The sequence below is a fragment of the Polistes dominula genome, unplaced genomic scaffold, assembly GCF_049000335.1.
Source record: "Polistes dominula isolate Pdom_NZ unplaced genomic scaffold, Pdom_raw_medaka contig_168, whole genome shotgun sequence".
Lineage (NCBI taxonomy): Eukaryota > Metazoa > Arthropoda > Insecta > Hymenoptera > Vespidae > Polistes > Polistes dominula.
In genome coordinates this window covers 1,410,656-1,427,586 of record NW_028301024.1, presented here as the reverse complement: position 1 = coordinate 1,427,586, position 16,931 = coordinate 1,410,656, and the positions used below count along the sequence as shown (strand labels likewise).

Here is a 16,931-nt window from a genome sequence, read left to right as displayed (position 1 = left end):
CGCGTGTGAGTGCTACGCGCGAAATATTGCGCATAAAGTAATCTACTCTTTGGATTTATACCATACAAAATATATATAAATGCGTACAATTTGCCTTAAGAAATTTCCACAATAATACGTGGAAATAATTTTATAATGTTAAAAAATGTGTCATTTCATTGATATTACGAAATAAGAAAAAACAATAAAACAAAAATCTAAACGATTTGCTTAAAATGACATATTTCAGTTAACGTGTGCGTAGAACGTCGACCAATCAAATACGAGAGTTTTGTAGAGAATCGTTGGAAAGAATACACACAATCCAACACAATTATAGGAACGGTGGTGCGGCTGGGAGTTACAAGTTGAACGCAATATCTTGTTCGTATTTTGGTTTGGATATTAGTTTCTAATACAACGGATAGGAACTATAGAATAGGATTTAGCCAGATAAATAAAGATAACAATGACCAGCGAGTGGCTTAAAATGCTACACGCCGGAAATGAAGCTGGAATTTGGCTGGAAAAGTTAAAACACCACGAAGAAAGTGACACAGTAGAAGAGGCAAAAAAGTGCGAGAGCCAGCTATCCTCGATGAAGGCAAACAGCTGTTCGCCTTGCATAGCTCCTAATCGTACTATGGAAATGGAACAAGAGGATAACAATTCCTGTTGGAGCAATCTGCCTTGTGTCATTTTGCAAGAAATATTTTCATATTTGTCTCATGAGAACAGAATAATAGCCTCTCAGGTATACTTTTACTTTTTGTTTTTTTTTCTCCTATCAACTGACACAGTAGGTAATCAAACGATTATATTTCACATAGCCGTTTGATGTTTACGAAACTCGACCTTTCTATTCATTGTATATAAACTACAACGGTTAAATGCTTGTCACGCAAAATTTCTTTCTAATTACTAATATTTTAAGAGTCAATATGAATATAATGTCGTTACACACACGCACGACATACTTATTAAAATATTAATATATATCTATATGTCCATTGTAAAATTTTGTATAACTTATGCAAATCTAATGCACTTGTAATAATTTATTTAGGTGTGTAGAAATTGGAGAACTACATTATTCCATCCGAGTTTCTGGAGAAAAATCACTTTTGTTTTGAAAGACAGTGATAGTATTTTATGGTCTAGGTCGGTAATACAAGTTGTTAATGATAAATTTATAATGTCAATCTTATATACATTTGAATTGTACAATTTTATAGGAGTCTGGCAGATAGTTTTGGACTTAGTGTCCACGAAGCAACCATAAAATGTGACATACCAAGTCATATTGTAGAAACTTCTTATATCCTGAAAAAATTAAGCTGTAATAGGCAATTGCGAAAATTATTCTTGGAATATAGTAGTAACATATGTGAACGTACTAATTGGTACATGGAAAGCGAGACTGACAGGTAGAATCATGAAAATATTGTTTTACAAATATTTAAAAGATACATGTAAATCTGACCTTTTTAAAAAATTTTCTAGTCCAACAAACAGTGTGTCTTTAATGAAATCCATTGCGAAAATTATTGAAAGATCTAACCATTTGGAAGCTCTGAGTCTAGGATACATAGAAGAGTTAGCAACAAATGCTGATTTAATTTTAGAACCATTAATTTTACATCATGCTAAACATTTAACGCATCTTAGTTTAGCATCTGTCAAAGATGATCCAGAGCATTATGACTTTATAGAATTGGAAGAATATAATTTTAAATCATTTATTAGATTGACAGTTTTAACAGTAGATTATGACGTTGTTAATGATGCCTTACTCAGAGCTTTAGACAGTGGCACCATGAGAAAGCTAGTAATACATGTACATGGTTGGCATACTGATTACTTAGGAACATCAAATGCAGGCTGGGAACTGTTTGTTCAAAAGAAGTAAGATTATGCAATTCTATAAAATATTACTATTTTACCAAAAACTAGTTTCTCATTAACTCGATTAATATTAATCAAAATTATTTTTAGTCCCAAATGTGAGTTACGACTAAATCTCATACATTCTTACCTTGGTGTACAAGTATTACATTCGGAAATTCTTCAACCTGCTATGCCTCTTACACAATTAAAAATATTATTCTGTGAAAAATTTAATATAGAGGTACTACATCGATTATCAAGTTGGTATTTTGATACATTCAAATCTCTCATATGGATAGATTCTATAGATACAACGGTAAATACTCCTGCTACATACGACCCTAACGAGCCAGATAGGTAATTAATTTGCATTGTATTTTCAATGCAAATAAACAATGAAAATAAAAGGTAAAATTAATTTTAAATCTATTACAGCCCAGATCCTCTAGTATTCGTGGCTTGGAAGTGTACTAATCTCGTGGAAATAGTGTTGATAGGACACAAATATTACCAAGAGAATCTATTAGCCATCGCACGTCTCAGAGGAAGTAAACTCGAACATCTTATATTTGCAGAAAGTGATATTGCGTCTGACAGCGAATCGTGGCACAAAACTGATGCCATTAATCATGTGAGTAATTGTTATTAATTATTAATGAGTTATTTTTCATTTAATGGCGTAATTAATAATAATAATTTATCTTTGTATTATAGGAAATACAAGAGATAATGGGTAGACACTGGTCACCTTTAAGTAGGAAAGAATTACCAACAGTAGTGTTAAATCCGTTTGCTGGTGACAGCAGGGAGGTTATTATGCCGTTTATCCTCTGCGATGAGAAGTAACTTCCAAAAAAAATGCCAAGAAAATGTCATCCAAGGACTAACCACTAACTACCACGACCACTTATGGAAGGAGAACATTTTCAGAAGTACCAACTGTAAAGTTATATTCTTTATTTTTCTATAAGATTTTTTTTTGTACACAACGCGGTGAATACGTATAATGAGTTAATAGTCCAAAATCTAATTAACGCATACTGCCATCCGTCAGCTAGTTGTTAAATGTAACTTATTAAGTAGCGAAGAGGATGAAAATAGTCGTACCATACTATCGCGCCGTGATATTACCAATTCTTCTATGGATGTGATATGTATACGGAGCTCGCATTTACAATTTCGCTATACGTTTGCGAGTTTAACGTGCATCAATGTTCCTCTTTTAACGATCATGTTTTATCTGAAACCATTCCTTAAAGGAAGACTTATTCCTTATATGCACAAAACTAAATTTGTGGCACAACCAAGGAAGAAATACATAGTTAATGGTGTTATGGATCGTCGTGGATCATCGATGTTCTTAAGCTCGATTACCGATGTATAGTACACGATCAATCCCCAATTCTCTATCAATAAACCTACCTCTCGTGTCTTTCTAACGACGAAACGTCCAAATTGAACGCAAATTACAATGTAATATTAATTACAATGATTATGAGAGAGAAAGAGAGATAGAGATAAAATTAGAAAGAGAGAGAGAGAGAGAGAAAGAGAAAGAAAACGATTTTCTATAATCCTTACGACGGATGGTAGGAATGACTTAATTTATGCTGTGATTTTTCTTCGTTGGGGAAACTATGCAGGGAATCGCGTCATTATATTGACAATGATAATCTTAAACTATCAGGTATATATCCTCACCGCGATCTTTATTTTATACTGATCGTTCCTCTCACCCAAGTAAATATCATCGATACCCCTGTGAAGAAAAATAATAAGTAAATTTCGTGTAGATATAACTCAGTACCTTGGTGGTGTATATGAGAATTAGGTTAAATCTAACCAAAAATTGAAGAAGAAAACGTCAAGGTCAGGCTACAAGAATAGCATTTTTGACGTATACCTAATGTTGTAGCGTATCATTACAGATAATATTTATTAGCCAAAGTAAATAATTTGAAGAAGAAAGACGATCATCTATGAGATAGACGTGAGAGAAATTCCTTATAAAACTATTTAGAGAAAAAGGTAGAGAGGTACGATCTCGTGATCTTCCACAGGAAAACTAATTAATACAAAAATTCCAGAAACGTTTATGTGTATAAGTAGAAGAGAGAAGTGTCGTTCTTAACGGATATTTTTCCAATCCATTGAAAGAAAATGAATGTAGATAAGAATAAAAAAAGAAAAACAGGGAGGTGCCAAGCGTTCGTTAAGAGCATACTGTGCGACTCTATACTAAGAGAAATATTTAAAAACAACTCGATAGAATATACATACTTTTAAAAGAGTATTGCGTAGTTTGTATTAAAGGCACAGGAGGTACAGAGTCAAACTCAATAAAGAGAAGTCGAACAGCGTTCCGAGGTTATTTTTTAATACCAAAACCAATCGGACGCAATTGTAAAAAAGAGAAAAAAAGAAAAGATATGAAGAAGACAAAAAAGTTAGAGAAAATGCTTTAACATGAATGCGCGCACGCTGAAGTCGGTGAAGTAATATATATCTATATATATACACATGCATACAAGAGATATAGCCAAGGAAGATAAATCATACAGAATATCGTACGGTAATATGTGTGTATATCATATAAACTATGATCAACAATCGTTTGTTCTGTACGTATGTACCATTTTTCTCCATCATGCTCTTAGCGAACGCCAATACAGAAGTATATAGTTATCTAACGATGATCGAAGATAATAGCTCTACTAATCGTATATATATACATATATATATATATATATATATATATATATATATATATATATATGTATGTATGTATATATGTAAGTATATCTGTACTACTAATCTATCGAAGTTTAACGTTTAATATTTGGGTGCGATAAAAAGCACTCGCATTTCTATCGTGCGATTAAAATATAATGGTGATGATTTTGAATGTTATTTACAAAGAAGCCATATATAATATAACACGTGAAAAAGGGTGGAATAACACAAAATGATAAGTAAAAAAAGAAGAAAACAAGTAATGAAAAAAAAAAGAAAAGAAACCAACGTATATATAGTTATACTATTCTGAGATGCGATTTACTTTTTTTCAAATCCTTGTATATTTATTAACGTTGTCGTATGTACATTGTAGTCACGTATTATATTTCATTCTTTTTTACATGTGATCCTGTACATACACCTCATGCGTCGAAATCTTTAAACGAAAAGAAGAAAAAAAGTAAAAAAAGAAACCAAAAGAAAAGAAAACAGAAAATCAAATCAAAGCAGAAGTATTTCCACACTTATATGCAAAAGAAAAGCCGCGATAATGTGCCCCCTTAAAACACTATGTGTATGTAAGTAAAATCAAGAATAAGAAATGCGAATAGCAATTGTAATACGTGTAATATCTATATACATGCATATGTATTTACATATGTATGTATGTATATATGTTTATATACATCACGCATGCGAAAAATTCGATCAATTGTAAGGCATAAAATTGTATGCGAAGGAACGATATTCCTCTAAAGCGAACATATAGAAACGAAAGTAAGAGACAAATGTAAGATGCCGCTATAATACAAGATGAACGGGCCTTAATATGTACCTGAGTCGCGGTGTAAGAATAATTTTGACGAAACGTTTGACGCGCGACGTTCGCGATAAAAAAAAAGAAAGAAAGAGAAGAAACATACACGTACACGCTAAAAATCTAATAAAAGAATCTTTAGTAGACAATTTTTGCGAACCATTTGGTAATAATGAAGCCAATTGTTTATTAAAAAAATGACTAGAGGTTAAAATAAATGAAGAAATGCGTTTGTGACAGCCCTTTCATTTCGTACTACATGCACGAACAATTAATTAATTGTATTTTCCTTCTATTGTACGATGTGTAAAAACGTTGAACGCGAAAAAGAGATAGAGAAAGGGAGAGAGAGTGAAAGGGAAAAAGAAAGAAGCTAACAAGTAGTGAGAAATGTATAAGACTCGTATAGTAATAATCGAATAACGCGCGCCCGTAGTCGCCATTTTAACGCGCGAAAGTCTGCCATTCTTTCTTTTCCCCTCTCTCTTTTCTTATAACTTCTTTTGTGTATACTTTTTCTTTCTTTCTTTCTTTCTTTCTTTCTTTATTTAACGATTAATCTTTTGATAATTTTTGTTTAATTTTTCTTTTAAAACTTCGAAATCGCATGTTTATAAATATTATTTAAAAAACTAAGTCATGCTCGCGTGCGTGCGATGCATGCGAGACCATGAATGAGAGTAAAAGAGAGAGAGAGAGAGAGAGAGAGAGAGAGAGAGAGAGAAAGGTCGAAATTGCGTATGTATGTTTAAAAGATCATGCGTGTTGTGTTTGCATTGCGAAAAATTTATCTATTGTGTGCGTGTGTGAGGACGAGAGAGAGAGAGAGAGAGAGAGAGAGAGAAACATTAACTAGAAAAGTAAAGATGAAACTATAGCAGGAAAAAAAGAATAAAACTAGATAATAATGTATAGTACCATCTCTGCGCGTTAAAAAAACAAACAAACAAAGAAGAAAAAGAAAAAACAGATTATTTAAATAACGCACGCGTGCAGCCGCTTAATACGGGCACAACGCGAAAAGATACACAGCGTGCGTATGTATTATTGATTATAGAGCGCGACGATTTTACAACAAACATAAGACTGATCTTACCTGAAAAAGGTGTATTTAAACAAAAATATGCATACACATGCGCATATTATACATGAAATTTTAAGCGAGCTGCACGTTGTGTAACAATCGAGATATCATATTTATAAAAGAACACGTACGACCTATACGTATCTATAATGCAAATAGGCGGAAAAAATGAAAAAAGAGAAAGAGAGAGAGAGAGCAATGGAAAAAGAGAGATAGATGAGAGCAAGATTTTTCTCATTAATCCCTGGTTATTTATTCTCCTAAGAACATTGTCAGCGTTCTTATTATTATTCTTTTCCTTTTCTTTTTTTCATTTCCGGTTCGCTTGATGGTGGAAAAACTTAATATAGTATATGTAATATATGTGTGCATGGTAATTTTTTGTATTATTTTTGTTTTTACTTTTTTCCGTATTGCTAAACGTTAACTGTCTTTTTCTTGACATGCATTACACATAGATTTCCCCTTTTTAATTGCATCTTAATATCCTCTCTTATTTAATCTATATGTATATATCAGCATTAAATTGTATATCTCGATTAAATCATTGAAATGTCTTACCCAAAATAACTAGGCATTTTTGGGAAAACATATAAAAGAAATTTTATTATATACTAAAACTAGTAATTTTAGGAAATAAGGAAATTATATATGAATTCACTTGAGGCAAGTAGTTAAAATATGACATTGAAATTTGATTCAAAGTATAAGAAAAATGTTCTTCGATTTCGTTTCAATACCTAGATATACTACATGTTGTAAATCTGGAGATAAAAAATGTGTTTCTTCTTAGAGATAAGAACGGATCTACAAGCACTCATTGTTCGCGTTTATTTTATTTTTATTTTCATAGTTTTTAAAAGAAACCTAATTAAATCTCTTAAATTAATAGAGAAATTCTATTTCGAGATTAGATAACCTTCGTTTAGAAGACCTTAAAATGAAGAAACACGCATTTCCTATCTCTGGATCTATAACAGTGCAATATATACCATATAGACAAGTATTGAAACGAAGAATGTTTTTTCTATATTTGGAACTAAATTTTAATCTAATTATTTAATTATTCGCCTCTTGTAAATTTATATATTACTTAAAATTAGTTGAAAAAAAATATAATTCTATAATATATATAATTCTGCCGTCTTTCATATTTATAAACAGGTCACTATAATTATTTAAGAGTTTAGCTAGTCATTTCACGAATTAACAGATTTTACAAAGTAATGCTATATATATATATATAGCTATTTAAGGCATGTGTTTATCAACGTCAAATGGATCAATGTGAAAGATTAAGCAAGAGGGGATATTAAAAAGCAATGAAATAAAGGAAATTTGTGTGTAGTGCATATTACGCAAAGTATAACTAATTTTTAATGATACGGAACAAGTAAAAACGAAAAAAAAAACCAAGAAATCCGCATACACACGTAATATGCATGTTAAAAAAAACATGTACACGTACACACAAACACATTGTATTCCTCGTTTTGAGGGTTCAATTAATAATGGTTCTCTCATAGCCGATAATTAAACTTAAGCAGCCTGCCAAGAATCAAAATACATAAAATATGTAAAATATCAAACGAACGCTAGCCAGTACAGAATGCTATAAGATCTATTTTTTAAGACGCGAATGTATATTTTTGTACTAAGGCAGGCCTTAGTGTGCGTGATCGTTACGAGAAAAACAAGATTAAAGAAGAAGAAGAAGAAGAAGAAGAAGAAGAAGACGAAGACGAAGAAGAAGAAGAAGAAGAAGAAGAAGAAGAAGAAGAAGAAGAAGAAGAAGAAGAAGAAGAAGAAGAAGAAGAAGAAGAAGTAAAACAAAAAACTTACGAAAAAATGGAAAAAAATAATAATATTAATAAATACTAATAATAAATACTAAATAATAATAATAATAATAACAAATTCCTCTTGAGCGCGCGCACAAGAACGCCAAAATGGAGGAGAGCTGTGATTAAATCATGTCGGCTTAAAAATAAAAAAGAGAAAACGTAATAAATCCACGTTTAAACCATGCAAGCAAGCAAGAGGGATGGGCAATGTCAATTTTGGATCCCGTTGCTAGATATTATTATACATGCATACATATATAATGTATGTCATACTGATGTGAGTGGGCTAAAAGAAGAAAAAAGTAAAAAAGATGATGAAAAATCGGAGAATCGAATAAAATGGAGCGATATGTGATGAAGAACAAAACATCTGTGATAAAACTAAAAATAAAAGAAACCAATATTAAAATCCTAAATAGGTGCTCGCTGATAAGGAAGAGTAAAAGAAGAAAGAAAGAAAGAAAAGAAAGGAAAGAAAGAACTAAAAGATATGAAGAATCTTTAAAATAGGTTTAAAGAAAATGAAACTGACGAATGCACGAAGTATATGATTCCTACAAGAAGAGGTGTTTTCGATCGAGTATGATTCCGATGAGAGAGAGGGAAAAAGTAAGAACGAACGAACGAACGAATAAGAGAATGAGAGAACAAGATTACTATCTATCTATGCGTATGATCGATTTACTTTGTAAGATAGAAAATGGGAGATATTTAAAACGATACGAAGAGGAAATACAAGAATTATGATAAAATATTGAAATGAAAAGATATTGAACATGTCGACCCATACTCCTCAAAAGAAAAATGCCGATCTAACATAATCCTCGCGAAAATTCAACGAACGTCCAGTCGTCTATTCGCGTATTATATAATTTTATCTCCTAAACGCGTTTAGACGAGAGTATGCGCGTAGAAAAAAGAGCGAAAAAGAAAGAGAGAGAGATGCATAAGTTATGTAGATGAAAACAATCGCAAGATCGTGCGACTAAAGGCCATAACACACACATATATTCAACAAGTAAAAACACAAAACACACGTTAATAAATTCAATTTTGTGGAAAGTGCACTCTGACATTCCATTCGGAAAAAAAAGAAAATGTATAAAAGGGCGAACATCTTTGCTTGAAATCGAATGTTTCTTTTTCTTTTCTTCTTTTTTCTTCTCTATCAATGAACACGTATAAGTAAGTATATAATTATATGAAGCACCGATTCAACTAGAATTCGAATTTGAATTCGAGTATTTAAGTATTACAGTTGTGAACTCTAGTAAACTTTTAACATGAAAAATGTAAGATGAATGACTAGAATACGCTGGACCTAACAATTCAATTGATTTTCGTATTTGTAAAAACATTATTGTATGTCTATACATACATAAATCTTCTTTTTTCTCGACTTTTGAATTTAATTTGAATTTATTAAGACGACGAGTAAAAAAAGAAAACGATAGAGAAAGGAAAATTCAAAATATAGACAAGAATTATTTGTTTGAAAATTCAAAAGAAAAGAGATTAAAAATAAGATCACGAAATACATACCATAAAACTGGTCCAGGGTAAATACCACGAGCAGTATTATAAGTTCCTAACAAAAGAAGAAGAAAAAAAAAAGAAAGAACTTCGCACTTTGTTTTAGAACAACTTACTATACGTAGATATTTAAAATATATCGTAGCTTTGTCGAAATTGCGCGAAATAAAAGAACTTTATGTTCGACAAGATATAATTTTTTTTTCATCGACCGACTATTTACTTTCGTATCCAAAGCACTTAACGTGTATATATACGAAACATGACACAACATACATGCATAACACGTATATACATTACCAATAGCGTTATCAGAATTTACATGCACCAAGTATGATCCATTCCAATATAAAAAATAAAAAAATAAAGGGCAACCGACGATAATTGCGTTCGGAAGATCGCGTAGATCGAGTGTGCGAAAATGAAAGAGTTCTCGTTAGAAAGAAAAAGAGAAAGAAAGATAAAGAGAAATAGGATATCTCTTCATTGCGTGAATTATTATATACGAATATGTTATATATATAACATGTCGAAACAAAGTATCAGCACAGAAAAAATTGTTTTAAAAAAATTCTCTTGTACATTTGTAAAAAATACGATTACATATTCAATTTTGTTTATAAAATATATCTCTCGAATTAAAGTTTAAGTATATTGTAACCCTTGAAGATAAATTTTTTTGTTATTATGTTAATAAATATAAATCGTGGAGAATAAATTTTTTTTTCAGTAAAATAGATTTTTTTGCCCATTTTAATTTTTTTTTGTATGCCTATTTAATCCTTATGGCTTAAAATAAAACTTTAAAATCGAGAGGTATATTTCTGAAATAAAGTAAATAAATAATCGTATTTTTTAGAGATTTATATAGAATCATATAGGAAAATTTAGTCCGTGCCAATAATTTTGTTCAACATTGTATGCATATCCCTTGTTAATTACATGCAACAGAAAGTAAAAGAAAAAGAAACACAATATACATATGCACAAATAAACTATACACGATATTATCGAAAATCTAACGCTCTTTTTGATCGGTAATAATACACGTAGAAAGGAAGCTAATAAGTGTACCATACGTAAGAAATACAAGAATAGAAGCTTACAGTAAGAGAGAATGTAATACACATGTAATACACACATAACTACATGTTTTCGTCATTGCGCAAACAGAAAAAGGAACCAAAAATAAAAAAAGTACATATTACAACGATACATACTGATCTTTTTCGAATTTTGAGAGAAACGAGATTAAATTATAATAGAAAAGTGCAAAGATCTAAATAAAAAATTAAAGCAAAAACAGAGAGATAGAGAGAAGACGAAAGAAAAGATTTACTGTCGTCCGAACTTTCGCGCATACTGTACTATCGCGAAAAAAATGAATGATGAAAATAATATGCAAAGAAATATGTCGTTCGTCGTCACGCATTCTTTCTATCGCAAGAGAATAATAACTTAATAAGACGATCCAACGAAAATATTAAAGTTCTCTTACTCGTTCTCAGAAAATTCGATCTTCGACTGATCTTGAATTTTAACCATTCAATTTATTTGTTTATATACGTATAATACATATATTATGATCGTAAATATTACAAGAATTGCCATTGATAATTATTTGTTTTGATGTTAACGAACGGTGAAATTATAAATATGCACCAAAATGAAATTATATGCGATCGCAAAATATGCTTATAAAAAATAAAATAAAACAAAAGTAGATGAAGAAGAATGATCAGAAAAATCAAATAAAAGAAAAGTAACTTATGATTAGGAATGAATTTTACATTCTTCTGTGTACGAGCAAATCATCGTTCTTCTTCAGAGTTTGCGTGCGTGTGTGCAAATGGATCACAAATTTGTTTACAATCCTTGTTGCATTGTGTTCCATATACTTGTCGATTATGATGACGATGACGACGACGACGACAATGATGATTCGTGATTGGCAGAGCTTGGTTAACTCACGAATCGATTATACGACATAAGTCGTTTCTTCTTTCTTTTTTATATTTTAATTGCGTGATCACTATATATACATATATCCATCGACATAGTTCAATTATTCGACATGCTTGTAACGAAAATAAGATAACAAAATGAGAAAAAAAGCACGAAAAGAACTTAGTATGGTATATTAATTATAATGTTTGCTTTTGTAAATTATTCTATTAAATTGATTATCTTCTATCAAAGTATTTTACACGTATATATATATTTTGAAAATCGGCTTATTCTTCTTCTTATTATTATTATTTTTATTATTATTATTGTTATTGTTACTGTTAATTATTTTTATTATTAATATTATACTATATTCATTTTTTCATCGTTAGCAAGTTCAAACTTATCTTCTCACAAGCTCGTTAATTTTGCACTGTCGATACACGAAAAAGGAATGAAGAAGAATCGTTGTATTTAACGAAGACAATGTTTTTTTTTTGCTTTTCTTTATTTACCAATATGTAATAATATCTCGCATCGTTCTTGAATTTTTTTCGTCGTCGATGACAATTCGATAAATTTAACGTAATATATATATATATATATAATATTATACAAAAAAACGTATATGTTTGTTTAAACGCACTTAAAAAGATACCTTTAACATTCGATCGTTGCAAAGAGAGATAGAGAGAGAGAATAATAGAGGATAAAAAAGGAAAAAAAGAATTAGATAAAACGAAAGGCGTCTTTTCGAGATCGACTCGAAACGTCGATTCCTTCTTTTCTCTCTTTTTTTTTTTTAATTGTTTTTCTTAGAATAAAAACTTGCTGTATCGTAAAACTAACCTGTAAGGATATTTTAAGCGATGAGAATTTTTGCCGAGTCTCCTGTTGTACGGGTAATATATAATATCACAGCGCGCGCGCGACCACTCGACATAACTTCAAGAGAATCGTTTTTAATTCGGAAAGGAACGAAGATAGTAAACTCGTTTCTTTTCTCTTTGTAAATCTTAATGTATCTATATACATACATACATATATAAAATACATACACCATACATATATATACAAAAATATTAAACACATATGAGACGTGCTAATTTTACATCGATTTAAGATAGGCTTAAGGGACTCGGTTGAACTACACTAAATTGTTTTATCGTAAATGGCTCAAATAAATGGATATATATATATATATATATATTACGATGTATATTTAAAGGAGAGAAATAATAAGAATAAAATTAAAATGATAGAAGATCAAAATGCAAGCGTACGTATAATATATATATATATATGTATATTATATGAAAGATGGTAGGTAATCGAAGAGAGCGATTTATTGAGATAAATCGATAATAATAGCCTTTATATTTGGATCTAGATGTTAGAGAAAGATATCGCACGGGTGAGACCTATATGATCACCAAAGTTGAGTGCTTTCCCGATGATTTTGTGTGTGTGTGTGTGTGTGTGTGTGTGTGTGTGTGTGTGTGTGTGTGTGTGTGTGTGTGTGTGTGTGTGTGTGTGTGTGTGTGTGTGTGTGTGTGTGTGTGTGTGTGTGTGTGTGTGTGTGTGTGTGTGTGTGTGTGTGTGTGTGTGTGTGTGTGGTATATCGCGTATATATATGTAAATACATTATATACAGCGACAATATCGATGATAATGATGAATTTGGTGCCGCCCTACACACTCGGGATATTATTACACAAAAGTAACGAAACAACTCGTGATTCACACCACTGCCTTCGATTTCTACGTCAATAATCTTTTCCTCTTCTTTTCTTTCTCTTTCTTTCTCTTTCTCTCTCTTTCTCTCTCTTTCTCTCTCTTTTTCTCTCTTTCTCTCTTTTTCTCTCTCTCTTTCTTTCTCTCTCTTTCTCTCTCTTTCTCTCTCTCTCTCTCTCTTTCTTTTCTATTCTTCTATTTCTCTTTTTTTTCCTCTTTAACATTTTATTTTCTTGCATTTAACACGTCAGTTATATTATATCAGACCGCATCAAATACACGATTCTTATATCTGTACAAAAATTATTATTCGACTTTATTACATCAGATTCATCGTAAATCATGATTTTTCCGTACGAATGGTAGATTACTACTTATGCGACATAATTCTCAGCAAAGAGTTCTGACAGCGTAAATTGTTACTAAATCTTTAGCATATTTGTATAAAAAAAGAAACGCGCAAGATCTCTAAATACTTAAAACTTCGACGTACCTTCGAAAGCGAGTTTCGCGATATCTCTCTTTAGCTACTGGATATAAATATATCTGGACCATGCTCAGGACGACCTGACAAAAACAATTTGTAAAAAGCGTATAAATATCTCATCGAAACATAAAAGCAAAATATGCTTTTACAATAAAACGTAGTTTCTGTAATATTCGCAGGAACAATCGATAGATGCTGCAAGACACGTGAGATTATATCGTTCTAAGCTCATGTAATGTTTTGGTAAGCGTGTAATAAAAAAGAAAAAGAGCAAGATATAGAAGGCGAGAAAAAAGAAGCAACATTTTTTGGGTATAAAAAGCCCGTAACGTTTGTGAATGTTATTTTAAAACGATAAATTTCATTAAATATTTTATTACTACATTCTTAGTAATTCTCAATCACGGAGAATACTACGTACAATGAATTTGCTTCGAAAAACACACAATTGTTATTTATATGATTAAATTATTAAGGAGAAAGTATAAAATCAATATTTATCTTCGTCGGGAAAATTTTATCACTTTCTAATATTTTTGAACTCTTGCTAAGTCAATCGATATTTGAATCGATATCGAAGAACCGAGGGAAAAAAGTAAGTTAATTAGAATAACTATTCCATGAATTCGTAAATATAATATGTATATATGTACATCGTATATACAATACTTCGACTATCAATTCGTAGCTCTTTGTTTCCTTGTTCGGTGATAAAAAAAAAGAAACCAAATGTGTTTTTGATCGTCTATTAATGTAATGAATTACATTTTTATCGCACAATCGCAGTTCTCTCTTACCGCTCAACAATCTCTGTGTGATTAATTAATTATCGATTACTGTACGGATTATTTTATTTATAGTTTTTCGAATTTCTCTTTCTTTTCCTATGAGCCGAGCAAATTTTGAACAATATTTTCTTTATTGCGATAAAGTCCAACTTATTATCGCACGAAGGTATAATCGTTTATCGGTTTGAGCAATTATTAAAAATTTACTAAGCTACCATAATTATGTTTGTCTCTTTTTAATACAATCGTCGATAACTGAGACATATCTTTCTTTTTATTTTATTTTTTATTTATTTATTATCATTACTATTATTTTTTTTATTTTTTTTTTAAGAGAATTATTATCTCGCTTAATGCGTGTAATTGGTATTAGTTTCCATTACGAACAATATTTACTATGTACGATGGTCGGTTTATAATTTAAATATCTAACGCAATCTCTTCGAATAATAGAAAAATCAAATGTTTTCTCAAATGTATGAATCGATTTTTAAAAGTGTATTAATCGATAAATAAATCGTGCATGGCAAAAAATACGTACCACTTATATTATCAACAATCCCATCTTTATCCTTACACTTTTAAAATATGCGGTTATGAACTTTTTATCATCCTTACAATTATTAAAATTATGATATTGATCCTTTTAAACAATCCTTAGAAATATTTTTGATAATATTTTTATTAATAAATTAAATCGTACATTTTTAAAGTGACATTATATTAAGGGTTAAATAGTTGAACCGTTTATTTTGAAATTTGCATAAGTCCACTTATGTTAGAATCGAGATATTGAAGGGTTTGCGTTGGATTAAATTTAAAAATATAAATAACAAATGACATAGTAGAATGTTTTTCGGTTTCTAAATTTGTCAAATTTATCACCCAATTAGCATAATTAACATTATTTAAGAAATAATGTTTTTGATGGCTATGATTGGACTTAGGCCACTTTCAAAATCAATGAAATGACGTGTTCAATTCTTAAGCATAAGTCCATAGGAAAAATAAGTTTTCCTTGAAATAAAAATAAATGTATACACTTTTATGTTACAAAATAAAATATATTTAACTTTTATTCTTTGTTAAATAGTTTTTACATAAAAATTAATATTGTTTTCTTAATTACTAGCAAAGCTAGCCAATTTTTGAAAAAATGGGGTTGCGATTTATTTTATGTTATCTTGATTGTTATTTTTACTACAGAAAATATCAATAAATAACATCTTCTATAAAAATATTAAAAGAAAATAAACGGATGTTATATAAACGTATGTGCTACAATATATACAAATATGTGCTTGAACGTGTTTTTTGTGTGCTAAATGCTTCCTTTTAAATTTCTTTCTTTCAGAAAGAATAAAAAGTTCAGAAGGAAAATAAAATTTTGCAGGAGGAATTTAAAATAACTATGATATGCATAATGTAATAAATCCATTAAGTTCTTGTATTTTAGGTTTGTAAATGGTCTAGTTTTTTTGTATAGTAATGCAAACTTGATATTATTAACATTATTTAGGAAATAACATGTTTTTGATAGCTATGATTGGACTTAGGCTACTTTCAAAATAAACTTTTTCATCACTTCATTAATCAGCAAATTTTCGTGTTACCAAATCTTTATGAATTTAAATATATTAGTAACAAGTATCTTCTTACAGAATGGAAAGATCATGTAAAAATGTAACTATTTTGGCAGCTAACTAGATTTTCTTGAAAATGGATTTAGGCCACTTTCAAAATAAAAGGCTTAATTGTTTACTATTAATAAAAAAAAAAAGAATTTATATGCTACCTTATAATTAGCTTTGAAATAAAAAAAAACTAATTCGATCGAGTCAGATTTAGAAAATATTGATAATTTCGATGATGAAAGTAATAATAATGATAAAAAAAGTGAAAAAATAAAACAAGATGAAGGGAGGGATGTTTAGAGATTGTGAACGGCGCTTAAAGCGCAGCTCTCCTTGTCTATATAGGTTCGTGTATTTTACAAAGTCCGTGGGGTGCTTCCGGTAAGCCCCGTAGCCAGCGGCACTTTCTCGGCTCCTTCGCGACGCTATCGGTCGCATGGTAGGGGCGAACACAGTGGCGG

At 30.3% G+C, this 16,931-nt stretch overlaps 1 protein-coding gene across 1 annotated transcript; it reads left to right on the top strand.

Annotated features, from left to right (window-relative positions):
* The first annotated feature begins 172 nt into the window (after positions 1-172).
* LOC107066886 (F-box only protein 33) lies at positions 173-15,914 on the top strand. The gene is made up of 7 exons (XM_015321955.2): positions 173-733; positions 1,046-1,140; positions 1,215-1,406; positions 1,483-1,884; positions 1,975-2,223; positions 2,302-2,497; positions 2,581-15,914. Exons 1-7 carry the CDS (start codon positions 449-451, stop codon positions 2,710-2,712), a joined length of 1,551 nt encoding a protein of 516 aa, XP_015177441.1. The 5' UTR covers positions 173-448; the 3' UTR covers positions 2,713-15,914.
* The last annotated feature ends 1,017 nt before the right edge of the window (positions 15,915-16,931 follow it).

Excerpts from the sequence above, each read along its gene's own strand:
- LOC107066886 (XM_015321955.2), top strand. The coding sequence starts at position 449 with ATGACCAGCGAGTGGCTTAAAATGCTACACGCCGGAAATGAAGCTGGA. Across the intron at positions 734-1,045 it reads ACAGAATAATAGCCTCTCAG|GTGTGTAGAAATTGGAGAAC; the intron begins GTATACTTTTAC and ends TAATTTATTTAG. Across the intron at positions 2,224-2,301 it reads GACCCTAACGAGCCAGATAG|CCCAGATCCTCTAGTATTCG; the intron begins GTAATTAATTTG and ends AATCTATTACAG.